General features: G+C 41.0%; 2 protein-coding genes across 4 annotated transcripts in view; one reads left to right on the top strand and one right to left on the bottom strand.

The window, feature by feature from the left end:
* ddx18 (DEAD (Asp-Glu-Ala-Asp) box polypeptide 18) overlaps positions 1-14389 on the top strand; it is a 35386-nt gene extending 20997 nt beyond the window's left edge. For both annotated transcript variants that reach the window (XM_063052474.1, XM_063052473.1), the window contains 4 exons: positions 4743-4856; positions 5477-5533; positions 7923-8100; positions 11815-14389. In XM_063052474.1, the coding sequence (XP_062908544.1) occupies positions 4743-4856; positions 5477-5533; positions 7923-8100; positions 11815-11960 (495 nt within the window). In that variant the 3' untranslated portion in view covers positions 11961-14389. The remainder of the gene's footprint in view (positions 1-4742; positions 4857-5476; positions 5534-7922; positions 8101-11814) is intronic.
* Positions 14390-21069: 6680 nt separating this feature from the next.
* ccdc93 (coiled-coil domain containing 93) overlaps positions 21070-26126 on the bottom strand; it is an 85602-nt gene continuing 80545 nt past the window's right edge. For both annotated transcript variants that reach the window (XM_063052471.1, XM_063052472.1), the window contains 5 exons: positions 25440-25522; positions 24048-24085; positions 23559-23643; positions 22649-22762; positions 21070-21374 (listed from right to left, as the gene is read on the bottom strand). In XM_063052471.1, coding sequence (XP_062908541.1) covers positions 21318-21374; positions 22649-22762; positions 23559-23643; positions 24048-24085; positions 25440-25522 — 377 coding nt within the window. In that variant the 3' untranslated portion in view covers positions 21070-21317. The remainder of the gene's footprint in view (positions 21375-22648; positions 22763-23558; positions 23644-24047; positions 24086-25439; positions 25523-26126) is intronic.

The following is a 26126-nucleotide window of genomic DNA, read 5'->3' as shown; positions in this document are numbered from 1 at the left end:
TATATATAAAAAAAGACTTTTATTACAAGCTCTCCCTTTTGGTTTATTCATTAGTCCAGATGGCTGAGTGAGAATAGAAAGTGAAATTATTGGGTGGCTGGAAAGAAACTACAAATGAATAAAGATAGATTGAACAAATATTCATGAAGGTTTCATCATTGTTATGTGCTGTGTTGTATGGCATAGATGATCATGAGCTTTCCGGGTGCTGTGTCGTATGACGTGGGCGATCATGGTCTTTCCATAACCATGATTGTTCTTGGCAAATTGTTCTACAGAAACGGTTTGCCATTGCTTCCAGGGCAGTGACTTTACTAAACAGGTGAGCCCAGCCATTATCAATACTCTTCAGAGGTCGTCTGCCTCATGTCATTAGTCACATAACCAGGACTTGTGATATGCACCAGCTGCTTGTATGACCATCCACCACCTGCTCCCATGACCCAGAATGGGGGGGGTGGTACTAAGGTGCTACCCCTTGCCCAGGGGTGATCTACCAGGCTAGTGGAGGGAAGGAGCACCTTCCTCCTCCTTTGGTAGTTATGAAGGTTTAGGTGGATTACAATGTAGAGTAAATGTGAGACTGGAATTTGGGAGTATCAACAGAAAGAATAAGTTTTTTTCAGATAGTGGGAAAATATATTGAAGTTTGTACACTAAAGCAAGCAACTAAGATGACAAATGGCAAAGTATTTTGAGACTGGAGAACAAAGATCTTGCTGAGTTTATTTGTTGGAATCATATTTGATTCTGATTGGAGAGTCAGATGTTATGCCCAACTTTTGTCGAGTCCAATATAGGCTTCATTCAGGATTTGTTGCCCGAAGAGAGATCGGCAAAAATTGATCTGTATTCACGAGTCTACCAAGATTGGAGATGATGTCACAGTGACATGATTCTGAGGAGTGGTGGTTGACAGAATAGCTTGTTTCCTCTAGCTGGAGCCAGAATCTAGTGAACATAGTCTTGGGATAACATGTTATCCCAAAATATACTGAGAAATTTCTTTCCAAGGGGGTGCCAAATGTTTATTTGAAATTCTCTGCCACAGTGATGGATGTTTAGTTAGGGAATATATTCAAGAATGAACCACATTCTCATCCATGTCTTCAAATAATTTGATAACCTAACCAGTCGCTATCTGTTTAAACCTATTGAATGGTGAAAGACTTCGACTGATTGGATGTGGAGAGGATATTTCTGAGGGTCGGGAGTCTGAGACCAGAGGACACAGCCTCAGAATAGAGGGGCATCCTTTTAGAACAGAGATTTCTTTAGCCAGAGAGTGGTGAATCTGTGGAATTAGTTGCCACAGGCAGCTGTAGAGACCAAGCAGTTGGGTATATTTAAGACAGAAGTTGATGGATTCTTGATTGGTCAGGGTAATGAAAGGATATGGGGAGAATGCAGGAGATTGGGGCTGAGAGAAAAATGGATCAGCCGTGATGAAGTGGCAGAGCAGACTCATTGGCCTAATCCTGCTCCTGTATCTCATGGTCTTAGGATCTTTAACCTACTCCAGCTGTAATCTTGCACTTCAGTTTGAACTTTCAACATTAGTAAATTCACTGAACGTGATGTTGATAACTTTCTGCAGTTCCTTCCCTAAATCCTTCATTTCTGTACTCAAGTTTAAACTTGTTTCTTTCATCATGCTTTTTGTTGTCCTAATCTCTCCTTTGGAAGATTTGTCATATTTGGTTTGGTAATCCTCTCCTGAAACATTTAGTGATGTTAAACTAATTTAAAGAGGAGGATAGTTTGTATACATAACAAATATACTGTTACCTGGTATGTAAAGAAAAAACATGAGGGCATCAGTGTTAGCTCTTTAAATTTCGATGCCCAGTGACTCATTACTCAGTGAGCTGGTATTTTCTTCCCAACTTTGAAATAATTTAATCTATAGAATCTGACTAATTGTATCTGAAAAACATGGAATTATAGCATGCTCCAGTGTTAACAATCATCTGTGTTTACCAGTTGTATCTTTTTTTATTAAATTAAAAACATACTTTTCATTTGGAGTTTTCCTTTTCTCTGGTATAGTGAATAGTGCAGAAGGTGATCAACTGTAAAAATGGGTAAGGGATTAGGTACTGGAATTTAATTCAGATAAATGCAAAGTGGGATATTTTGGGAAGTTAGAACAGGTCGGTACATGCATACTGAACTGCTGCACCCAGTGGAGGGCTGTTGAAGAGAGATCTAATTCCCTGAAAGCGACAACATAGTTCGACAGTTCTGAAGGAAGTTTGATATTCTTGTCAGTGGCCTAGGTATTGAGTAAAGAGTGGGGGGGCTTCATGTTAAATTTGGTTTGGCTGTATGTGGAGTATTGTGTACAGTTCTGTTCCACCATCTTACAGGAAAGATTAGTATAATTTTATTATTCAGATACAGTGTGGAATCGACCCTTCGAGCCAAGCTGCCCACTGATTTATTCTGAACCTGATTATGGGGCAATTTACAATGACCAATTGTAGTACGTTTTTGGACTGTGGGGGGAAACCAACGTGGCCACAGGGAGAACATAGAAACTCCTTACATGCGACCCTAGTTGTCTGTACTGTATAGAATTGTACCAACTGCTATGCTACCTTGAGAAAACTAGAGAGGGTCATGAAAAGATTCACAGGAATGTTGCCCAGAATGGAGGGCAATCTGTAAATTGAGATGATATTAGTTAGGACTTTTCTCCTGGGGCGAAGGAGACTAGATATTTTTTGGTTGGTTTGACAAAAACAAATTGTATTAAATTGTGGGACCCAAGTAGAGTTCTCTTATCTAATGGATTATTGACCTAAAGTCTAAAATTGCAAATTGAGCAAAAGAAGTTATTACAGGAAGGAGGACAGGAAATAAAATAGTTCAGAACAGAAGCAATCCCTTTGGTCCACAATGTATGTGCCAAACTTGCCTGGCTCTATCTGTAAGCCCCATTTATTTGTTGTGAGTCATCCAACTTTTTTTTTGCCAATCAAAGTTAATGTCAGAGTATATTGTTAACAATATTAGACTTTAATTAATACTATGACTATGAGAACAGATAAAAGGTATGAACTAAACAACTCACATTCTATCTTGTTAAAGCCCTTTCACTATCTGCAATGCAAACATTGAGAGTGCAATGGAATATTCTTCAGAAGGCCTACATCATACAGCTTGGTTGGACACCCCCTAAACCATCTTAAATAATCTTTCCCTCTAGTGTTGACAATCAATAAAAGGCACTGCAGTTCATCACCCAGGATGGTTATAACAGCATCTCCAAAATCTATGACTTCCAGGCATGACTGCGCAAGCGTGTGGTCGTCAGCAAGTTTGACCGGCGGAAAGGATTTAAAAGACAGCTTTATAAGAGCGGGTGACAGAGTAGAGGGAGTCAGAGTAGGAGGGCTTTGGTTCAACGGGGCTTCGGCGATAACGGTTCGAAGCGAGTAAGCTACTTGTGAGGAATAGGGAGTATGTCTGAGGCCAGTGTTCTGTACTGGATGTCAGATGTGGGATGTCCGGGAGACTCCCAGCCTCCGGGTGGCCACATCTGCGCCAGGTGCGTCAAACTGCAGCTCCTTAGGGACCGGGTTAGGGAACTAGAGATGCAGCTCGATGACTTTTGTCTGGTCAGGGAAAGTGAGGAGGAGCTATAGGCAAGTAGTCACATTGGGGCCTCGGGAGACAGTAAGTGGGTAACAGCTAGGAGAGGGAAAGGGCAAGAGTCAGGTACTAGAGCGTACTCCTGTGGCTGTCCCCCTAAACAATAAGTACTTCTATTTGAGTACTGTTGGAGGGGACGACACCTAGAGGAAACAACAGTGGCTGTGACTCGGGCAGAGTCTGATCCTGTGGCTCAGAAGGGTAGGGAAAGGAAGAGGATGGCAGCAGTGGTAGGACATTCTATAGTTAGGGGATCAGGCAGGCAATTCTGTGGACACAGGGAAGAAACACAGATGGCAGTTTTAATTTAGAGGAGATTTACAAGGATGTTGCCTGGATTGGGGAACATGCCTTCCAAGAATAAGTTGAGTAAACTTGGCCTTTTCTCCTTCGAGCGACAGAGGATGAGAGGTGATCAAGATGATGACAGGCATTGATCGTGTGGATAGGCAGAGGATTTTTCCCTGCTCTGAAGTGGCTAACACGAGAGGGCACATTTTTAAGGCGCTTGGAAGTAGGTACAGAGGAGATGTCAGGGGCAAATTTTTTTTTCACAGAGGGCGGTGAGGGCATGGAATGGGCTGCCGGCAACGGTGGTGGAGGCGTATACGATAGAGTCTTTTAAGAGGTTCCTGGATAGGTACATGGAGCTTAGAAAAGTAGAGGGCTATGGGTAACTCCAGGTAATTTCTAAAATAAATACATGTTTGGCACAGCATCATAGGCCGAAGGGTCTGTATTGTGCTGTTGGTTTTCTGTTTTCTACCACCAAGGATGAGATGGATATGGAAAGGAGCAATACCTCTTATAGGTTCCTCCCCAAGTATCTCACCATCCTGACCTAGAAACAGTCCTTTGTCATTGCTGGATCTAAGTCCTGCAACACTGTGGGAGTATCTTCACTAGGAGAATTACTGTGGGTCAAGAACGCAGTTTGATTCCACTCCACAAAAGCAATTAAGGTTTAGCAATAAATGCTGGTGTTACAGTGATGCCCAGATCCTGAAAATGAGTTTTTAAAATCTATCAGTTAGATTTGGGAAAGTTTAAACTCAGCTAAGTCATGTGCAATGTCATTTTATCAGGAATATATCCATCGTGTTGGTAGGACTGCACGAGGGCTTAATGGCCAAGGACATGCCTTACTTATCCTGAGAGCAGAAGAGTTGGGTTTTCTTCGTTATCTCAAACAGGCCAGAGTAAGTATTTCTTCATTTCAGTTCAAGATCCGATTACCAAGTTCAAATGTTCATGCTTGTCAAGGAAACTTTACCTTTTAAACCTCAGCTTATTTTTCATATGATGCGTTTTGTACATGGTTTTTGAACTCTTCTAACATAGTATCAATTCTGGGACAGGCTACTGAGTGGGAATGTAATCTGAGAATCCATGTAAATCCGCAAAATAAACAAATTATTGGAACTCTATCATATTGAATAGAATTTCTTTAATCCTATAAACTGTAGTTTCACTTTGCTAGCTTCTATAAATTGTGACTAGAGGAAAACAAAGGTTGAAATTATTTGTACTTTCTGCTTTGTCTGTAAATCACTAGGAATAACTCAGATCGGGGGTTCCTGATCTGGGGCTCATTGTCTCCTTGGTTAATGGTAGGAGTCCGTGGCATCAAAAAGGTTGGGAAACCTTGTCCTAAATTGTTTTGTAATGGAAAGAACCTATTTATATGGAATCTGTATGAAGTGTAATCATTGTTGTACCAGGGAATTTGTTTGCATTATGGTAAACATTGGCAGCAATTTTAGGTTTTTAAGTTATAGGACAAATATCATTTACACAATGCTAAATTTTATTTTCATAGGTACCTCTAAATGAATTTGAATTTTCTTGGAGCAAGATTACAAACATACAGTCGCAGGTAAAGTTAAACCAGTGGCAGCATGTGTATAGTGGTCCTTTTTAAGAGTTTTTAACCAAATCTGGCAGGAGTAACACAAAATGCTAGGAGAACTCGGCTCATGTAGCATCTACAGAGAGGAATAATCTGTTGATGTTTTGTGTGGAGAGCCTTTATCAGGGCTGGAAAGAAAGGGGGAAGAAGTTGTGTGGGGGAGGGAAAGATGGGTGGGGGGGTGGGGGGTATACATGAAGCTGGGGCTAAATAGATTAGATTATGAGGACACCCAGTCCTTGTTTATTGTCATTTAGAAATGCATGTATTAAAAAATGATACAATGTTCCTCCAGTATGATATCACAGAAACACAAGACATACCAAGACTAAAACTGACAAAAAACACATAATTATAATATATAGTTACAACAGTGCAAAGCAATACCTTAATTTGATAAGAGCAGGCGGTGGGCACGATAAAAAAAAGTCTCAAAGTCCCGATAGCCCCAACATCTCACGCAGATGGTAGAAGGGAGAAACTGTCCCTGCCATGAGCTTCCAGCGCCGCAGACTTGCCGGTGCAGCATCCTGGAAGCACCCGACCACAGCCGACTCTGAGTCCGTCTGAAAACTTAGAGCCTCTGACCAGCCCTCGGAAACCGAGCACCATCCTCTGCCGAGCGCTTCGACCTTGCCCCAGCGGTCCAGCAACAAGTAAAGCCGAGAACTTGGGACCTTCCCTTCCGGAGATTCTGGACCACACAGTAGCAGTGGCAGCGAAACAGGCATTTCAGAAGTTTCACCAGATGTTCCTCCGTGCTCTCATGTCTGCCTCCATCAAATCAGGATTGTGTACGGCATCCTACTTGACAGATAACAGATATTCATCAGGTGGAAAAGGTAATGGGCTGAAGAAGAAAGGATCTGATAGAAGAGATTGGACTATTGAGGAGGAGGGGTACCAGAGAGAGATGTAACCTGAGAGTGGCCTCGTTGTGGCAATAGAAGAGGCCATGTTGGAATGGGGATTGGAATTAAAGTAAGTGACCACCAAGAAATCCTGCCTGTTGTGGATGGAGCAGCCGTGCTCACTGGTGGCCAGCAACTGTTCAAGTCGGGAAGCTCTGAAGTGATGGGAAAGTGGAGACTTTGTATAAGTTTGGTAAGAGCAATGATTTGGATGAGCTTAAGTTTACAGATGGTAGAACTTGGGAATTCAGCCATGAAATGATGAGGCCAAGAGTTATAGTTTAATCCAGGAATATAAAGTTGTCATTATTATTATTTTCACTCTTCTCGTGAGTAAACAATAAAGTTTTACAAGTAGCATCCAATTGATCATATTGTAAAGTTGTAAAACTTGTGTATATTATATTGAAGTATATTTTTGAAAATACTTTTGTTGGGATTCAGCTTATGATTAGAAAGATGGCGCTGTGCTCAGATGCAGCACCTTCTCTGGGGTTAACCAAAGTTGTTTTTTTTTACGATCACAAGACCCTGCTGGACATTGAGAACTTAAAAAGTACTGTAGGTCTACCCCATCAGTGAGTTGCTCGTTGGTGGAGAAACTGAAGGGGCTAGAATTTCTGTCACCTCCCCTTCTTTTGGTACAGACCATGATGCTACCTGCACAAGCATCAGTATGCAGTCTAACAGTGGGTGTTTGTCTCAATTGCTTTTTTTGTGATTGCAAGATCCTGTTGGATATCAGTGGTGTGGGATGCTGCAAGTCTGATTGATTGGTTTATTGGTAAATGGCAGAGCTGCATGGCTATGGTGAGTACAAAGCCTCAAACCGCAGTGTCACCTGTTTATACACCACTGGAGTGCTGGAAGTGGTGTGGCATGGTGTCAATGCCGTAGTTGGTGCTGCCACCCCTGCCCCGCCCCACCCCCGAGTGTTTTCAGGCTGGCAGAAGACAAGCTGTATTATGTTCAACTGCAGACTGTGTGTGACTGTTGGTATTTGTTTTGCACCGTGGCCCCAGAGTAATGCTGTTTCGTATGGCTGTATTCATGTATGGGTGAATGGCAATTCAACTTGAACTTGGTGGAAGGCCACTTTTTGTCAGACACTATTAAACACTATTAGTTGAACGACTAATGTGCTAAAATTTGTTTTACATGAATTGCTGGAAAGTGAACATGACTCTCTGTTATTGGTTATTGCTGGTCTTTAATTCTGTCTTGAACCCTTGCAATCAATGCAACTTAACATGGCGGCAGTTTTCAGTTGTGTGGTAGACACCAAATCACTCTTCGCCACGGTATTTTCATACTCTTTGTACAGCTGACAGTGCGAAAGTTTAGAGTTTCTGTAGGTCATATGATGACACAGAAATTAATTTTTTGCTCTAATTGGTCACTTTGTTTCATCACCGTGAATTTAAACATTTTCTGTTTTTTTCCAGCTTGAAAAACTAATAGAAAAAAATTACTACTTGCACAAATCAGCACAGGAAGCTTACAAGTCTTATATCCGAGCCTATGATTCCCATTCTCTCAAGGACATCTACAGTGTCAGCACCTTGGATTTGCCGAAAGTGGCTTTGTCATTTGGATTCACAGTACCACCATATGTTGATCTCAGTATCCTTTTTGCTATTATTACATTGTTATGCCATCTTTATGAATCTAAATAGTTCTAAAAATGCATTTCCTAGAGTATTTCAGAATGGATTGTGTATTATAGATTGTACATAGAACAGAATAGGCCCTTCGGCCCATGATGTTATGCTGAGATTTGAATCAATCTAACCTTTCCCTCTCACGTAGCCCTCCATTTTTCTTTTACCCATGTGTCTATTTAATTAAGTCTTTTAAACGTACCCAGTGTATCTGCCTCTACCACCACCCCTGGCAGCACGTTCCACACACCCACCACACTCTTGGTAGAATGCCTACCTCTGACATAGCCCTATACTTTTCAATGACATTAACTTTAACTCTGTCATATTAGCCATTTCCGCCATGGGGAAAAAGGTGCTAGCGGGCCACTATCAATACTTATCATATTCTATACCTCGATCAAATCTCCTCTCATCTTCTGTTACTCTACAGAGAAAACTTGTAGCTCCAGAGAACCTTCTTCCTAATTGTATTTTCAGTTGTTACAGAATCCTGATTGCTGTGGCCTGTCCCATGGCTGCTCAGGGGCTTTTGGACAATACCCACATTGCACTCATACTGATTGTTGTTAACTTGTAGTACACTAACAATGTGAAGTTAAGCACTTCTGGCCCTCCCCATCTCTGCAACTAATTTAATCCTGTGACACTGCCCTCATCTTTCCCTAGCTACTGCTCTCCAACATTTTTAATTGTAATTGTTAGCATCTCTCATTTTGCCCTCTCACTTTCACCCCCACAACAGCCAGAGTAACAGCTTGCGCCATGCTGCACAGCACCAGTGGCTGGGGCCCAACTCCTGCTGCAGCCTGCAAGGAGCCCCCCCATGCTCTGGCTCCCACTCCCATCCCAAAGATATGCAGGTCATTAAGAGCTAGCAAGTTGTGGTATGCCATATCAGTGCTGGAAGCACATGGCTTCCGTTTTTTTTAGTCTCTGAACCAATAAAAGTAACATTAGAATTCAGATGCATAGTACTGTACAAAGGTCCTAGGTACATATATCCCTGGGGTGCCCAAGTCTTTCGCACAGTGCTGTATTTGTCAACATGGAGCGGAGAGCAAGTTTATAGATCTAGTGGGAACAAAGGATGTTGGTACTGGCAAGGATGGAGTGTCGGGGCTGGTGGTAGTGCAAGTGCAGACACAACCAGCCCTCAGACAACAGGCAAGGTCATTTGATTCCAACCAAATACCGATGTGTCGGTATTTCAATGGAGTAAAGGAAATTACAGTGGCATGAGAGAGGAACTAGCCAAAGTTGACTGGAAAGGGACACTAGCAGGAAGGACAGTAGAACAGCAGTGGCTGGAGTTTATGCGAGAAGTGAGGAAGGTGCAAGACATATATTCCAAAAAAATAAATTTTCGAATGGAAAAAGGATGCAACTGTGGCTGACGAGAAGTCAAAGCTGAAGTGAAAGCAAAGGAGAGGGCATACAAGGAAGCTAAAATTAGTGGGAAGACAGGATTGGGAAGTTTTTAAAAGCTTACAAAAGGGAACTTTCCATTCCAGGACATCTCAAATGTCCTCTTCCTTTAAGGATCGTGGTTTCCCTTCTGCCGTCATCAATGATGCCCTCACCCCATCCTCCCGCCACCACAACAGGGACAGAGTTCCGCTTGTCCTCACCTATCACCCCACCAGCCTCCGTATCCAGCACATTATCCTCCGCAACTTCTGCCACCTTCAATAGGACCCCACCACTAAGCACATCTTTCCCTCCTCTCCGCTTTCCTCAGGGATCGGTCCCTCCCCACGGATCTCCCACCCGGCACTTGTCCCTGTGAGCGCAAGTGCTACACCTGTCCCTACACCTCCTGTCTTGCCACCACTCAGGGCCCTAAACAGTCCTTACAAGTGAGGCAACACTTCACTTGTGAGTCTGTTGGGGCCATCTATTGCATCCGGTGCGGCCTCCTCTACATCGGTGAAACCCGACGCAGATTGGGGGACCACTTTGTCGAGCACCTCCGCTCCGTCCGCCACAACAGACAGGATCTCCCAGTTGTCACCCACTTCAACTCTGCTTCCCGCTCCCATTCAGATATTCGGATATGTCCATACATGGCCTCCTCTACTGCCATGATGAGGTTAAACTCAGGTTGGAGGAGCAACACCTCATATACCGTCTAGGTAGTCTCCAGCTCCTTGGTATGAACATAGAATTCTCCAACTTCTGGTAATTCCCTTCACCTCCCTTCCCCTATCCCTATTTTATCTCTGCCCCCTCCCCCAGCTGCCTATCACCTCCCTCATGGTTCTGCCTCCTTCTACTACCCATTGTGTTTTCCCCTATTCCTTCTTCACCTTTCCTGCCTATCACCTCCCTGCTTCCCTCCCCCACCCCTTTATCTTTCCCCTTACTGGTTTTTCACCTGGAACCTACCAGCCTTCTCCTTCCCACCCTCCCCCCACCTTCTTTATAGGGCCTCTGCCCCTTCCCTCTACAGTCCTGACGAAGGATTCCGGCCCGAAACGTTGACTGATCATTTCCACGGATGCTGCCCGACCTGCTGAGTTCCTCCAGCATGTTGTGAGTGTTGCAAAAGGAAACTAAGAAGGTCATTAAGAGGGAAAAGAAGAGCAATGAAAGGAAGCTAGCAAATAATATCAAAGAGGATACTAAAAGCTTTTTCAAGTATATAAAGAGTAAAAGACAAGTGAGAGTAGATATAGGACTGATAGAAAATGATGCTGGAGAAATTGTAATGGGAGCTAAGGAGATGGCGGAGGAACTGAACGAGTATTTTGCATCAGTCTTCACTGAGGAAGACATCAGCAGTATATCGGACACTCAAGGGTGTCAGGGAAGGGAAGTGTGCGCAGTCACAATTACGACAAAGTACTCAGGAAGCTGAATAGTCTAAGGGTAGATAAATCTCCTGGACCAGATGGAATGCACCCTTCTGAAGGAAGTAGCTGTGGAGATTGCGGAGGCATTAGCGATGATCTTTCAAAAGTCGATAGATTCTGGCATGGTTCCGGAGGACTGGAAGATTGCAAATGTCACTCCACTATTTAAGGGGGAGGGGGGGCAAGGAAGGCAAAAATTATAGACCTGTTAGCTTTGCATCAGTGATCAATGCAGTCTAAAAATTGTAATGGGGCAAGCTGAGGGTGTCGCTGTGCTTTTGGCGTTAGCATAACATGCCACAACTCATGATGTTCTATAATCTAGTTAACATTCTGAAAAGAGTAGGGTTAAGGAAACCCAGTGTAGCAGATGGTACTGCTGTCTTGATGCTGGAGCCACCCAGTTTCAGCCCCAGACTTGCTGCTGTCTGTAAAATTTGCACCTTTTCCCTGAGATTGTATTGTGCTGACTGATGTCAATAACCTCTAATGTAGGTGGTGGTAAGAGAAGCATGATGGAATTAATGGATGTGGGAGAAAAGATCATGGAAAATTGATGTGGGATAATGGGATTGTTCTGGAATATATTTCATGCTTAACTAGCATCCTGTGTTGTAAGAAAATATGAAAAATTTAAATTTGGTGTCATTTTAATGATTGTAGTTCATTTATTTGGCAGTTTCTTTTGCTGTACACCTTTACTGGTAGACATTTTGACATTAGTTTGGGAATACTGATGGAAAAAGTATTCCTATTCAACCCTGTCATGTTGAAATTCCATGGATTTACTTGAGTTGATTTTCTTAACCAACTTGCTTCAGATATAAATGCCAGCAAAGGAATGAAACTGAAGAAAAGAGGTGGTGGTGGAGGATTTGGTTATCAAAAGTCCAAAAATGTTCGTAAAGCAAAAATCTTCAAGCAAGTTGGCAAGAACAGAGGAGACACAAGACAGTTTTCTCGTTAGAAGGCCTTATCACAACTGCAATATTCATGAGCTACATGAAATATGATTTCCCCTAGGTTAACTGCCTTGGGCTAACAGGCTTGGTAACTTTCTTTACTATAGCAGGTCAAGTTGACTCATTGTTGCTGAACTTTCCTGTAAAGCTGTATTTTTTTTAATGTTGTGCTCATTTATAGAAAGTTAGTGGTTTAAATGAATCTAATTTGAAGATAAAGTTCATCCTTAAACATGTGACAGCTTCAGAAGTATTTTGAATTTATAATAAATGTATCATTGATATTTTGTAAATGACCACATTCCCCTTTTTAAAGTTAATCTGCAGTTGTCCCAAAACGTCGACTGTACCTCTTCCTATAGATGCTGCCTGGCCTGCTGCGTTCCACCAGCATTTTTTGTGTGTTGCTTGAATTTCCAGCATCTGCAGATTTTATGTTTTTAAAATCTGCAGTTGTGCTGTTTATCAGGACAAGAGACTTCAATAACCTTGTGACTTACTGAACAAGTAATAGTTATATAAAATTATCTTGTCTTGAGACTGAACTATTGCATATTTGCTCAGACACCACAAACAAGTAAATTGAAAGAATTTGATGACATTTAGTGGGCATGTACACTTTTTAAGAATCTTCCCAGGATAGTTTTTCACCATTTTGGTGGGTCCCAGCACATCCTAGGATGCATCAGGCAGTGGGTGGGAAGGATGAGTTTTAAGCCTGAGAAATCCAGACCTCCGGTGCTAAAGGCAGACACGGACAAGTTCAGTTTCTGTTTGGATGGAAATGGTTATCCTGTCCATCTCTGAGAAATTAGTCAATGGCCTGGGGGAAGGTCTTTGACTACAGCCTCAGATGTGACTGCCACTCAGACCACCACCAAAGACTTAGATGTCTGGCTCACCAGTGTGGACAAGTCAGGCTACCAGGCAAGTTTGAGGTCTGGATCTACCACTATGGTATCCTTCCCCAAAACCTCTGGTAAGAGGTAGCCATGTCAACAGTTGAGGCTATTAAAAAGCAGTGGCTACCTTTGAAGACGGCTGGGTCTCCTACATAACCTGAGCAATCTCCTCTGTACAGGAAGAGGAATAAACTGCAGCTTCCTTTCAGAAGCCTGAATGAGGAGTTTATGGTTTCCTGTACAAGAGAATTGCTGCTATACATAAATCCTAGTGACCACGAAGTCTCGATAGCAGGCGTCGATGTCTGGACAGGCAGCAGGTGGATGGCTGAGTCACACCTGAGGCACAGGGATTTGGTAGGGACGGTGATGTCTGGTCAGGTGCGGCTGAGTGGCTTTCCTTCAACTCACTTCAAAAGGGCCCAGGGTAGGGACAGATGGTCCAGGAAGAAACTGTGTTGAAGTCCAGGTTGAACTGTGCAGCAGATCTGATCCAACATCTGGCAGGCAAAAACCCAGCACCTCAAGTACATATTGATCCCTTGGGATCAATAAAGTATGACTATGTAATCCAGGCTGTGTATGACATCCTGCTTAGTGCAGCCAACCTTTTTGCTTGGGGCATAAAAGAGGCACAATTATGTAGTCTCTGCCTTGGTAAAGAACACTGGAACATATCCTCAGCAGCTGCCCAAGGGCCCTGTGAGAAGGCTGCTATTAGCACCATGACCAGGTGCTGAGTGCACTGGCAGATAGTATCTCCCTAACCATCAACATTAAGCATCTTCACCAACTCAGAAAATACAGCCTTTGTCCAAGCGAGAGACCAACCATGGCCTCAGCCAAGGTCACCAACAGGCTTGCTCACCACGGCATCTGACTGGCAACTGAAATTCAATCTTGGCCAGCAACTGAAATTTCATAACTTAATCACATCATCATCACTGTGGCCTGACATGGTCATTCTATCAGAAACCTTGAAACTGGTGGTTATAGTAGAACAGACAGTGCCTTGGGAAGGCTGGATTGAGGATGCATTTGAGCATAATAAGGCTGATAGAGCAGTTGCAAAGATGGGTTGAGGGCATGATGTGAGTCAGTAGAGTTGGGGGTGGAGAGGTTTTGCTGGCTTATTGTTCTGCAGAACCCACTTCTTGGCATTGCAGGGGCTGCAAAGAGAACAGCCATCAGGACCATCACAGAGGCTACTGAGCAAGCCTCCAGATGGCTATGGATCAAGAAATATGACCCGTGGACCAATGCTGCTGGAATACAGGCCAGGGCCTGATCAACCTTGGCTGTTCTGGCCATTTGGAATAATTATGATGACCTCAGTTGCTATTTTACTGAAAGTAGCCATTACAATAATTGCAAAAATAGAACTGTATTTGATATATTTATCTCAATCCTTATACTGCAATAACTTGTTTTGAGATGTCAGATTATAATTTAAATGTGAACATTTAGTTCATTTGTAACAAATGATCAACTCCATGGTATTTTGATATATATAAAAAACATGTATGAATTGACATCAGATTTTTGAAGTGGTTTTGTTGCTTTTCCTGGACATGAACAAACAATTTTAACCCTACTTAATTAACTTCAATTATTTTCTGCCATTACCTTCTAGAAATCTCTCTTTTGATACCATTCCTTGTCTGACAACGGGTATACATGTACCAGAGCTAATATCTTTGCAGCCTTCTCAGAAAAATAATTTGGTGAGAATGCTTCAACATCCTCCCAGATTCCAAAGACAGGCAGGTTATTAGGTTCATTGGCCACTGGAATTGCCCCTAATGTGTAAGTGAGTGGTAGAATCTGGGTGGAATTGATGAGAATATGTAATAGAATTTGTAAAAATTGAATGAATGTGACTTAATTCCTGACACAGCAAAACCTTTCTACCACCTACAAAGAACTACTTGAGAGGAACCATATATGATTCTGGCACGAGGAGATCATTCAGTACATCATAGCCATACTGCCTCTCCCACAGCAACTCATTGGTTGTACCATTAATCCTTTCATGTTTTTCATCAACCGTCTATTTCTCCAATTCTCCCCCAAGGCTACAATGTAGTTTCTATGACATCTGCAGGCAGCATTTCATGTTGCCTTTCCTCATCATCAAAATGCATCATCTTGCTTTTCTCCACATCAAACTTCCACTGGCCTATCTATATCTGCATTCTGTTCATATCTTTTATTGTTATTCATAATAATACCAAATTTTGAAAGTATGATTTGCATCAAATCTAGAGAACTCTGCTATTTGCCTTCCTCCATGAATAGGTAACTTGTAGAGTTGGAGCACTGAAACCAAGTCGTATAGGCCAGTGAAGGAAGGAACACGGCGAAAGACAAACAAACCAAAGGAACATGCCTGGATATTTTAATTTGCCCTTCCATGCCAGCAGGAATAATAGATTATTGCTGTTTCACACTCCGCACCTCAACATTATTCAGTTCCAGAGATCCCTCTCAATGCTCCCAATATCTGGTCCAAATTCTCAATCCTAGGAACATTCCCTTGCACTACCCACAGATCCCAAGTGCTCTAAACTAAAGACATGTTACAACATTCAGATTTCAAATCTTCAATATTTCCACAGGATCCAGTGACAGTCTTGCATCTAGTTCTCCTTGTGAGAGACAACTCCTTGACCACAGCATTGGAGAGGATAGGAACAGACAAGTTAGGAAAGTGCTTAATTGGAGCACGGGGAAATATGAAGCTATCAGGTAGGAATTTGGAAGCATAAATTGGGCACAGATGTTCTCAGGGAAATGTGGCAAATGTTCAGGGAATATTTGCAGGGTGTACAAAGGCTGTTGAAAATCTAGTCAAGAAGAAAAGCTTACGGAAGGTTCAAAAAAACTAGGTAAAGATCTAGAAAATTATAAGGCTAGCAGGAAGGGGCTTAAGAATGAAACTGGGAGAGCCAGAAGGGGCCATGAGAAGGCTTTGGCGAGCAGGATTAAGGAAAATCCCAAGGCATTCTACAAGTATGTGAAGAGCAAGAGGATAAGATGTGAGAGAACAGGAGTAATCAAGTGTAACAGTGGAAAAGTGTGTATAGAACTGGAGGAGATAGCGGAGGTACTTAATACTTTGCTTCAGTATTCACTACAGAAAAGGACCTTGGCAATTGTAGGGATGATTTACAGTGGATTGAAAAGCTTGAGCATGTAGACATTAAGAAAGAGGATGTGCTGAAGCTTTTGGAAAGCATCAAGTTGGATAAATCACCGGGACCGGATGAGAAATACCCCAGGCTACTGTGAGAGGCGAGGGAAGAGATTGCTGATCCTCTGGCAATGATCTTTGCATCATCAATGGGGACGGGAGAGGTTCCAAAGGATTGGAGGGTTGCAGATGTTATTCCCTTATTCAAGGAAGGGAGTAGAGCTAGCCCAAGAAATTATAGACCAGTGAGTTTTACTTCAGTGGTTGGTAAGTTGATGGAGAAGATCCTGAAAGGCAAGATTTATGAACATTTGGAGAGGCATAATATGATTAGGAATAGTCAGCGTGGCTTTGTCTGATTGAATTTTTTGAGGATGTGACTAAACACATTGATGAAGGCAGAGCAGTAGATGTAGTGTATATGGATTTCAGCATGGCATTTGATAAGGTACCCCATGCAAGGCTTATTGAGAAAGTAAGGAAACATGGGATCCAAGGGGACATTGCTTTGTGGATCCAGAACTGGCTTGCCAACAGAAGGTAAAGAGTGGTTGTAGATGGGTCATAGTCTGCATGGAGACCGGTGACCAGTGCTGTGCCTCAGGGATCTGTTCTGGGACCCCTACTCTGTGATTTTTTATGAATGACCTGGATGAGGAAGTGGAGAGATGGGTTAGTAAATTTGCTGATGACAGATAGGTTGGGGGTGTTGTGGATAGTGTGGAGGGCTGTCAGAGGATACAGCGGGACATTGATAGGATGCAAAACTGGGCTGTGAAGTGACAGATGGAGTTCAACCCAGATAAGTGTGAGGTGGTTCATTCTGGTAGATCAAATATGATGGCAGAATATAGTATTAATGGTAAGACTCTCGCATTGTGGAGGATCAGAGGGATATTCGGGTCCATGTCCACAGGAGTTCAAGAGCCGAGATGTAATGTTACAGCTATATAGGACCCTGGTCAGACCCCACTTGGAGTACCGTACTCAGTTCTGGTCACCTCACTACAGGAAGGATGTGGAAACTATAGAAAGGGTGCAGAGGAGATTTACAAGGATGTTGCCTGGATTTGGGAGCATGCCTTATGAGAATAGGTTGAGTGAAATTGGGCTTTTCTCCTTGGAGCGACAGAGGATGAGAGGTGACCTGAAAGAGGTGTATAAGATGATGAGAGGCATTGATTGTGTGGATAGTCAGAGGCTTTTTCCCAAGGCTGAAATAGCTAACATGAGAGGGCTCAGTTTTAAGGTGCTTGGAAATAGGTACAGAGGGGATGTCAGGGGTAAATTGTTCTTTTTTTTAAATTACGCAGAGAGTGGTGAGTGCATGGAATGGGCTGCCAGTGACTGTGGTGGAGGCGGACACAATGGGTCTCAAGAGACTCATGAGTAGGTACATGGAGCTTAGAAAAATAGAGGGCTATGGATAACCCTAGGTAATCTCTGAAGTATGTACATGTTCGGCATAGTATTGTGGGCCAAAGGGCCGGTATTGTGCTGTAGGTTTTCTATGTCTATGTTTCTAGATCTACCTTCAGCCCTGATATGAGAGCACTGATGGTGGTGGTGGGGCAAGATATAAAACTTCATATTGGCAAACCTAACAGTGGATATTCACCACTTTTATAACAAGATTATTTCCACTTGGGACATGTGTGTTTTGTAATTGCTTTCAATACCGTCATTTTATAAACACAAAAAGGCAGTTCAGGTGGTTCATATAACAACAAATCGGTCCAAAGGAGTTTTGGTATAGTGCTTTTCTTTGTCTGAACCAATAAAAGTACCGTGGCACTCTGGTTTTGTCCTTTGTAAAAACAGATCAAAAATGATGCACTTAATGTCATTAACACATGCTACCTCTGCAGTAAGTGCATTCAAATAAACAATTTGAAACATAGTTGCATTTTGATAAAAAAGCAAAGGTTTCCTCTAATAACAAAAATACATCTACAAAAGAAACATATTTAGCATTTCTAGTTATAATAAACAGCTATTGGAAAGAAAGCTCAAATCCTCCCCCTGCTGTAGAATTAAAGTTCAGTCAGTAACTGGGAACTTACTGCAGTTACTAGATAGCTGTGTAAAAAGACATCTGAATTACTAATGTCCTTCAGGAAGGTAAAGCTGCTAACTGGCCTAGTCAGCTACTCAAGAGCAGCAGACAGTTGGAAGTAGAATAAAACCAGATTTGCCAGCATTAATCCAGGCACGAAATTCTGATGTGACAGTCAGTCCTCCTCTCAAATATCTGAGGACATCTCTAAAGTGAGAAAGCAGCCCAATAAACTAGTCAAATAGACTTACATAGTCATAGGCCTACTTTATGAACAAATGCCTTTCCTGTCCAAGCCCCAGATATGCTCTATCCCAAAGATAGGCTGGACCCACCTGAGAAGGTAACATAGGTGTACACCGAAGAGAGGAAACAGCTCCAAGTGGGTCATCAACATCAACTCCAGACCTCTCAACACTTTAAAATACCAGTTGAAATGTGGATAAAGAAATTCCCCATGCTCTTTGTTGAACACAATAAGAGCAATGAAAATAGCAAAGGTTATTCTGGGTGGGAGAATGTCTGTCAGTAGCACCATCTTTGATCTAGACTGAAGGCTATTGCTAATAGACCGAGCACGTAGCAGATTCTTGACCTTAGACTCACAAATTAACCCATGGCAGATACAGCTGTCCATAATTTATCTGAACGTAGAAATGAAGACAACAGTTCCTTTCTGGAGACAAAGTCCCATCTTCACATCTGTACACTTCCTAGCAAGCAGTGACAAAACATCATAAAGGGGCAGATTCAGAAGAAATAGGGTAACACAAAACTGGGCATCCAAGAGAAGGTGGGGATCAGCAAGCATGTACACAAAGTGGCAGCACCAAATATACCTAAAGTGAGGTGCCATTCGGAAGCTGTTACTCAAGACAATAGGCATCCTAACCGGAACTACTGAATCCCACAGCCAGTTAATTGAATTAAAACTACATGGTCCTACCACAAAGTAGGCGAAAACAATGGTGGTAATTCAATAGTAAATGGGTCCAAGAACAGCCCTGTCTGTAACAAACGTAGGGCCTAGTATGTAGATATTAAAAGCACAGAATTCACATCCATCTTCATCAGGAGAGCCAGTAAGATAACCCTTCTTGATTTCCTCCTACGATCCCTGATTCAATTTTGCCAGTCTTCAGTCAATTCAGAAAAGAGATGGCAGATGTCGTAATCTGGATCAGTAAACAATCTGCTAGAAGGACTCAACAGGTTAAGCAGTATCTGTGGAAGGAAAAGAATTGCCCAAAATTATTTTCCTTCCACAGATGCTGCTAATCCGGCCAAGTCAATTCACTCTGCATGGCAACAAGAAACAGCTGTGAGCATTGGAGCAAAGACTGGAGGATCAAAGTCACAACACAGAACTAGATGCACCTCTAGCCAAGTTGCTCCAATATAAATACAACATTGTCATTCCCTCCCAATGTGAACAAATACTTGGGCAGATCCGCTATATGAAAACAGGACAAATACATTCTGGCCAATTTCCATACAATTGATTTTCTATGACCAAAAAGTGATGATAACGCTGACAATGTCACCCTCCAAGAGGTCTGGCCATTGAACTTCGGGTAGAAGGAAAGTTGTACTTGGATGACTAAGCTTGGCTCAAAGTTCAAAGTACATTTAATATCAGTATACAACCTTGAGATTCACCTTCTCCAGATGGCCACGATACAAAGAAAACCATGGAACCCATTCAAAGAAACACATCACCTGACCCCACACGCACAAAAAAACACAAATCGGGCAAACAGCAACAACAGCATGAATCCCACCCACGCTAAAAAAAATTGTGCAAAAGTCAACAAGAACATCAAACCCCACCATCCAACGTGAAAAAAGCAAATTACACAAACGACAAGAACATCACCTCCCATGCGCAAAAAAAACAAATCACACAAACAGCAATGAACAGGCGAAAACAGAATATAAAAACACAAAAATCAAAGGAGTCCGTATTCAGTTCAGCTCAAATTGAACTTCAGTCCCAACCCACAAACTGCAGACCCAGAACTTTGGTACCATTGTCCAACAGCATCGAGTGAGAGAGAGACCACTCAAACGCAGGGGCCTTCCCTCAGGAGCAGCGAGCAAGAGACCATCATGTACTGGCACCTTCCTCCCCAAGCGAGAGGCTGGTAGATGGCGCTGAACACTCTCTTGCCTTTGGCACTCGCCTCGATGTCTTCAATCTTCCTCAATGCTTTAAATCGGTGAGATCGGTGGGAGAAGGCATTATTTATTCATGCATGACCAGAAACATTCCAGCAATGACATCTTTTCACAGCCTCAGTGTTACCTTTGGAATCTAATAATCTATATTAATTCCCAACTTCTACTTTTTAAACTATGTGCCTTTTTTCATAAATTAGTCAAAATCCCTGCCCATTTCTAGATGCATGTCAATGACAATCAGGCCTTCTTTATCACAGTGTCACACCTCCTGTCCTTCTGTGCAAAATTGCATATTACAAATAGAGATCAAAGGCAAAAGGAATCTCACAACGGAGTGTTAGAATCATAATAGAAGCAAACTGTAGAACAATTATATTATAACGGCCGATGTTATCAATTTGATTGCAGCAAAAGAAAACTCCCATCACATAAGACAACACCTTTAATAGGTGAGACGAAGCAGCATGAATCATTTGCAAAACTAAATGGGGGCGGGGGGGGGGGGAAGGATGGTAGCATTGTGACTAGCACAACATATCATTGTACCAGCGATCCAGGGTTCAATTTCCGTCGCTGTCTGTAAGGAGTTTGTACGTTCTCCCTGACTGCATGGGTTTCCTCCCCCAGTCCAAAGACGTACCAGTTGGTAGGTTAATTGGTCTTTGTAAATAGTCCTGTGATTAGGTTAGTATTAAATTGCCGATTGTTGGACAGCCCAGCTCAGAGGGCCAGAAGGGCTGTATCTCAATGAGTAAATAAATTCAGCATGATAAATCAAGAATCTAGCTCAAGTATACAGGTTAGTTTGCATATTTTTATTATGTGGCAAATGGCTTTACATAATACAATGGATTGTTTGGCTCATAAGTGTCATGGATAAACAAAATTGTTAGCTGTGCACTTGACTAAATTACATCCAAAAAAAGACAAAATGCATAGGGCACCATGCATCCAGTATTTACTTTCCAAGTGCTCAGAAAGCCCTCAATGGGAGAATTAAGTACAGTCCTTGGATTCCTGGTGAACTTATTCAAGAAACCCCCATTGTTCTCATTTTGGTCAATAACATTTCATTCTTGCGACATTCCTGCGGAGTAAAATAAATCAAAAATTAAGTTTTCTGCTCATAAGAACATCCGTTTACAAGGAAACTTTAATTAAAACATATTTTCACCTTCAGTTTGTTCATTGTTAATCTATAAAAATTATTGATCATACAATAGACCCACAGTTACCAGAACAATTTCCCTCTTTTTCGGTTGGCCAACCAAGATATCCCGAAATACTCTCTCTTCTTTCCCTTCATGTACAGTCACCCTGTTTCTAATCCTTACGATTAACTTCCGTCACCCACATACATCCAGTGCCCAACTTTACAACTGCACAAATCTGGTAAATTGGATGTGCTTTACTCCCAGTACGAAAAAAAAATTACTGGGGAGCAAAATGTTGACACAGGAAGTACTTTTAAAATAAATTCGATTAAAAGAATAAAGATCTGATTTATTTGAAATACTTTGCCATGGGCTTGCGAAATCTTTAATTTTATTGCTATTTCCTTAAAGGTTCTATGATTTAATCGGTAATATTACCAACATGGTTACTTATAACTACATGGGGCAAGCAGGATATCACCAAAGACTTGACAAGAAAATGTTTCTATTTCCTTCACAATGTTCCAGTTACTGAGATAGCCATTCACCCACCCAGTGATATATTCATACCACGAAAGCCAAGTGTTTCAAATCCATTTCAGTTAGTTGAAGGATTAGTTTAACCATGTAACCACCCCTGGGAACACATTCACTGATCTACAACCTGGCAAAATAGACTAAAATTATTTGAAATGAAAGAGAAGATTGGTAGCTCATGTTGGCTGCTTGTTTGCAGGGTTGATCGCCGAGCCTGGAAGTTACGCCGCAAATGCTTTGTCACCAGGCGAGTGTTTTTCTGCTGAGTACTCACATTATATTGGTCTGGCTCATTGTTCAGTCTATGGTAGACTCTCGGTGGTAGGACATTTTGTCACAAGACTTTGTGCAAAAAGAGACCAATATAAAGGTAAGCACTCTGCTGAACAACATTCACTAGGAAACTGATGATGTTTCATCACCAGTCAAGACGACGTTTGCAATCTAACCTCCAGGTTCGGTGAACAACCCTACAAACAAAACTTACCTTTACTCAAATTATACTACTACAACTTTGATACATGAATATTCACTTTATAAAACCAAAAATAAATTTCCTCACCACCCTTCCCTCTCTACTTCTAAAAGCTTGCAAAATGTAAATAAAAAAAATCACTAAATATTACTACCCACAAATTTTCATATTTTTGTATGCAAGATAAAATAATACCTCTTTAAATTCTTTGACAGTTTTGAAGTACAGACGCTGTTTCTCTAGCAGTTCAAGGTACTCATCGTTCAGCTGATCACGTCTCATTTTATTTTCTTGCTTTTTCTTCTCCAGCTAGTTTTCGTAGGATTATTGCAGAGGATAGTAGTATTGGAAGGGAATAAGTGAGAAAGAAAAGAGCCAAAGAAAGAATTTAGTTCTAAAATCATATATAATCAGCTAATTATAAAAGGGCTTTCTCATTACATTTAAAGTTAATTTGTTACCTGCAAAAAATGTATTTAATAACAGTATGGTGAATCAAAATGCAAAGAAAATGTCAATATACTTTTGTGGCTAATACACTATGAAAAAAAGTTAAATTTGAAATACAACTATATGTTAGATGGAATGAAGTGTTAATGCTGCATTTGATTTACCAAAATCGAAGTAACTGGTGTGCACATCTGTAGCTTCAATGTTGCACAAATATATCAATGACACTTGAAAAAGTAATTGATGGAAAAGCACCTTAATCAACTGATAAGAAGCTTTACAAACTACTTTTGCCATTTCCTTGTTAAGTCTTCAGAACAGATTCTCATTTTATAAAACCACTGAAAAGTTACATACAAATAATCCAAATTCCACCATGTCTACATCAATGTCAGCTCTAAATGTGAAAGAGCAATCTTACCCTGAAGAAAATAGATATCCCCCCCTTTATTGCAAATGGATACTCATTCACAAGACTGTCATGAAAAAAAGTCCAGTTAGCTCTACCCCTTCCTTGAAATGATTTCTCAGATTTCTTCTAATTTACAATCAATTCTCTCTAGAATTCATTTCCTTCATCTCTACCAATTACTTTCACAAAATGTTTTGAACAGATTGCCAGGAATGATGCATTTGAAATTAAATGTGCTCTTACCTTCATGCGATTCTGCTTAATACCTTCCACGATTTGTTCCATCTGACGCAAGAATTGCTCTCGGGTAGCTGGAGAAGCCATTGCTCTGAAAAGCAAGTTTAACAGAGCATACTGCAATATATCAACTTAAAAATACAGATCAAAAAATTCAAATGCACATGTCAACAAATACCTGCAGAAACGCAACACAATAAATGTCGGATAATCATTGAGAGATAAGGCCAAATTAGAAATGTCACAAATCAAAGCAGATTAATTCAGGTGATGGTTATCTTTATAACTTAATGCATCAAAATGAACAGATTCTAATTTGAAGACCCAGTGTGCACACCTGAATAAATACTGAACTAAGAACTTAAATTATTCAGATTTTGAATTACTTATGCATAATCCACATGAGTATTAAGAGACAAATCCATGAAAGGTTCAGCTAAGTCTCTTGCTCCTAGTGCAAATTTATACATCTGTGCAATTTGGCATGAGACTTACTGTTGAAAATTATCATGAATTGAATTCAGCAGGTTGACCTGGCGAAAGAGAAAACTACATCAGTATTTGACACATTGCTAAAGTACAGTGCTATTCATACTTTTATCAATCCAAGTTATGCATCTGAAAATTAGAAAATGATTATAACAAGCACATTTATACATTATAGCCAAACATACCTGGACACTAGAGAAGAAAATGCTTAAACTTATATTAATTCACAGAAAGAGGTATTTTCTAAAATAATCTGGTTAGTTTTTTTTTATACAGTTAAACATTTTTACCTTTCATATTTGACTGCTTATCATAATTGCCCTCAACCGAATTATAATGCAGCCAATTTTAAACAATGACAGTTCAATTTAATTTCAATTGTATCCTTCTGGTAATCAGAAATCAGTCACAGACTCTTATTCGCAGATCTACATCATGCAAATTGCTGGTAGATCATCTTGTAAATTACAAAATTCAGACTCACTGATGTATTAAGTATTTGATCATCTATTTACACTTGGGTATTCTATCCTTCATTAATAAAGATGGAAAGTAGAGAATATGGGTAAAGATTCGATCTTCTCTCGCGAGATACAAGTGTGCAAGACAGTGGCCATTATATTTCAATAGTAGGATAAATAGCAGTTCAGATTTCTTTCCATCCCCACTGTGCAAAGTACGTACAGAAGCTGTCTGGGTAAACGCAGACCTGACGTATGGAAATCAGACTATAACTAAATTCTCCCATAGTTTGTTAAAGTTAGTTATTGAAATACAAAGATCTTCAGGAGTCAGTTATTTCAAAACTAACCAGCTTTCAAAAAAACTTTTTACATGTAACATATAAAAGATGTTAAGAACATAGTCACTGGTTCACACCGCGAAGCCGTGTAAGAAATTTGCTTTGGAAAAAAACAAGGCAATCTCTTCTTTGGTATTTTGCAAAATACTTGATCACAGTATGCAATATCCACTGATTGCTTAAGGTCATTGAAACTACCATTGAATGTGGCACATTCTGATTCTGTACTATTGTAACTACATAGGGCAGGGCAATAAATGTTCATGTTAAATGGTCCTCACTAAGATTGTTTGTTTCTGAGATGGGAAAATAAATTAGTTCTCAGAAATACCTGTGTAACTCAGGGACTTCCGGTGCATAGTTTTTTTTAATCCCATATCTACAGGATAAGCTCAAGCCACAAGTAACTACGCAATGCGACAGTTGTCAACCAATCCCTTGTGCATTCTCTACTTTCCATATATTTCTAAGGTCTAGCATTTGTACTTGTTTGTATTTTATGACAGACACAGATTTGGATGAACCCATTTGCCTCAATTATTTCAATTATTCAGTGAATTAAAATATGAAGCAAAATACCGTTTCTGATATCTTACCTCTTTTTCCAAGTACACCTTTTTATCATCAAGTGTGTTATAAAGTGTAAAAAACTGTTTTGTTTCCTTGTGCGTTGCTGACACTGCAACAGAACATATGAATATCAGGAACAGTTTAGAGTTTTATTCAAGCAAATCCACATCTGTTTCAAATGATTAACTGCAAAATCTAAAATACAAGAGGAATTCTTCCAAATATTATCATAATATTTAACTAATTTAAATAGAAGACAATATGACAGAGAGAATGCCATTCACCCCGTCGAGTCTGCTCCACTATTCAATCATGGTTGATTTATTATCCCCCTCCTCCATTCTCCTGCCTTCTCCCCATAACCTTTACACTAACTAATCAAGAACCTATCATACTTTGCCACAGATGGAGGCCAAGTCATTGGATATATTTAAATCAATGAATTCCAGATTCACTACACTATGGCTAAAGAAATTCCTTCACATCTCTGTTCTAAATGGATGTCCCTCTATTCTGCTCCCTGTGGTCCGAGACACCCCCACTACAGGAAACATCCTCTCCGCATCCGCTCTATCAGAGCCTTTCAATATTCAATAGGTTTCAATGAAATCCCCTCCCATTCTTATAAATACCAACAAGTGCAGGCCCAGAGCCAAATGCTCGTCATACATTAACCCTTTCATTCTTGGAATCATTTTTGTGAACCTCCTCTG

This window comes from Mobula hypostoma, chromosome 6, assembly GCF_963921235.1.
Source record: "Mobula hypostoma chromosome 6, sMobHyp1.1, whole genome shotgun sequence".
In the NCBI taxonomy this organism is placed as follows: domain Eukaryota; kingdom Metazoa; phylum Chordata; class Chondrichthyes; order Myliobatiformes; family Myliobatidae; genus Mobula; species Mobula hypostoma.
Note: the sequence above shows the minus strand (reverse complement) of the source record. Positions and strands in the feature narration are given on the sequence as shown.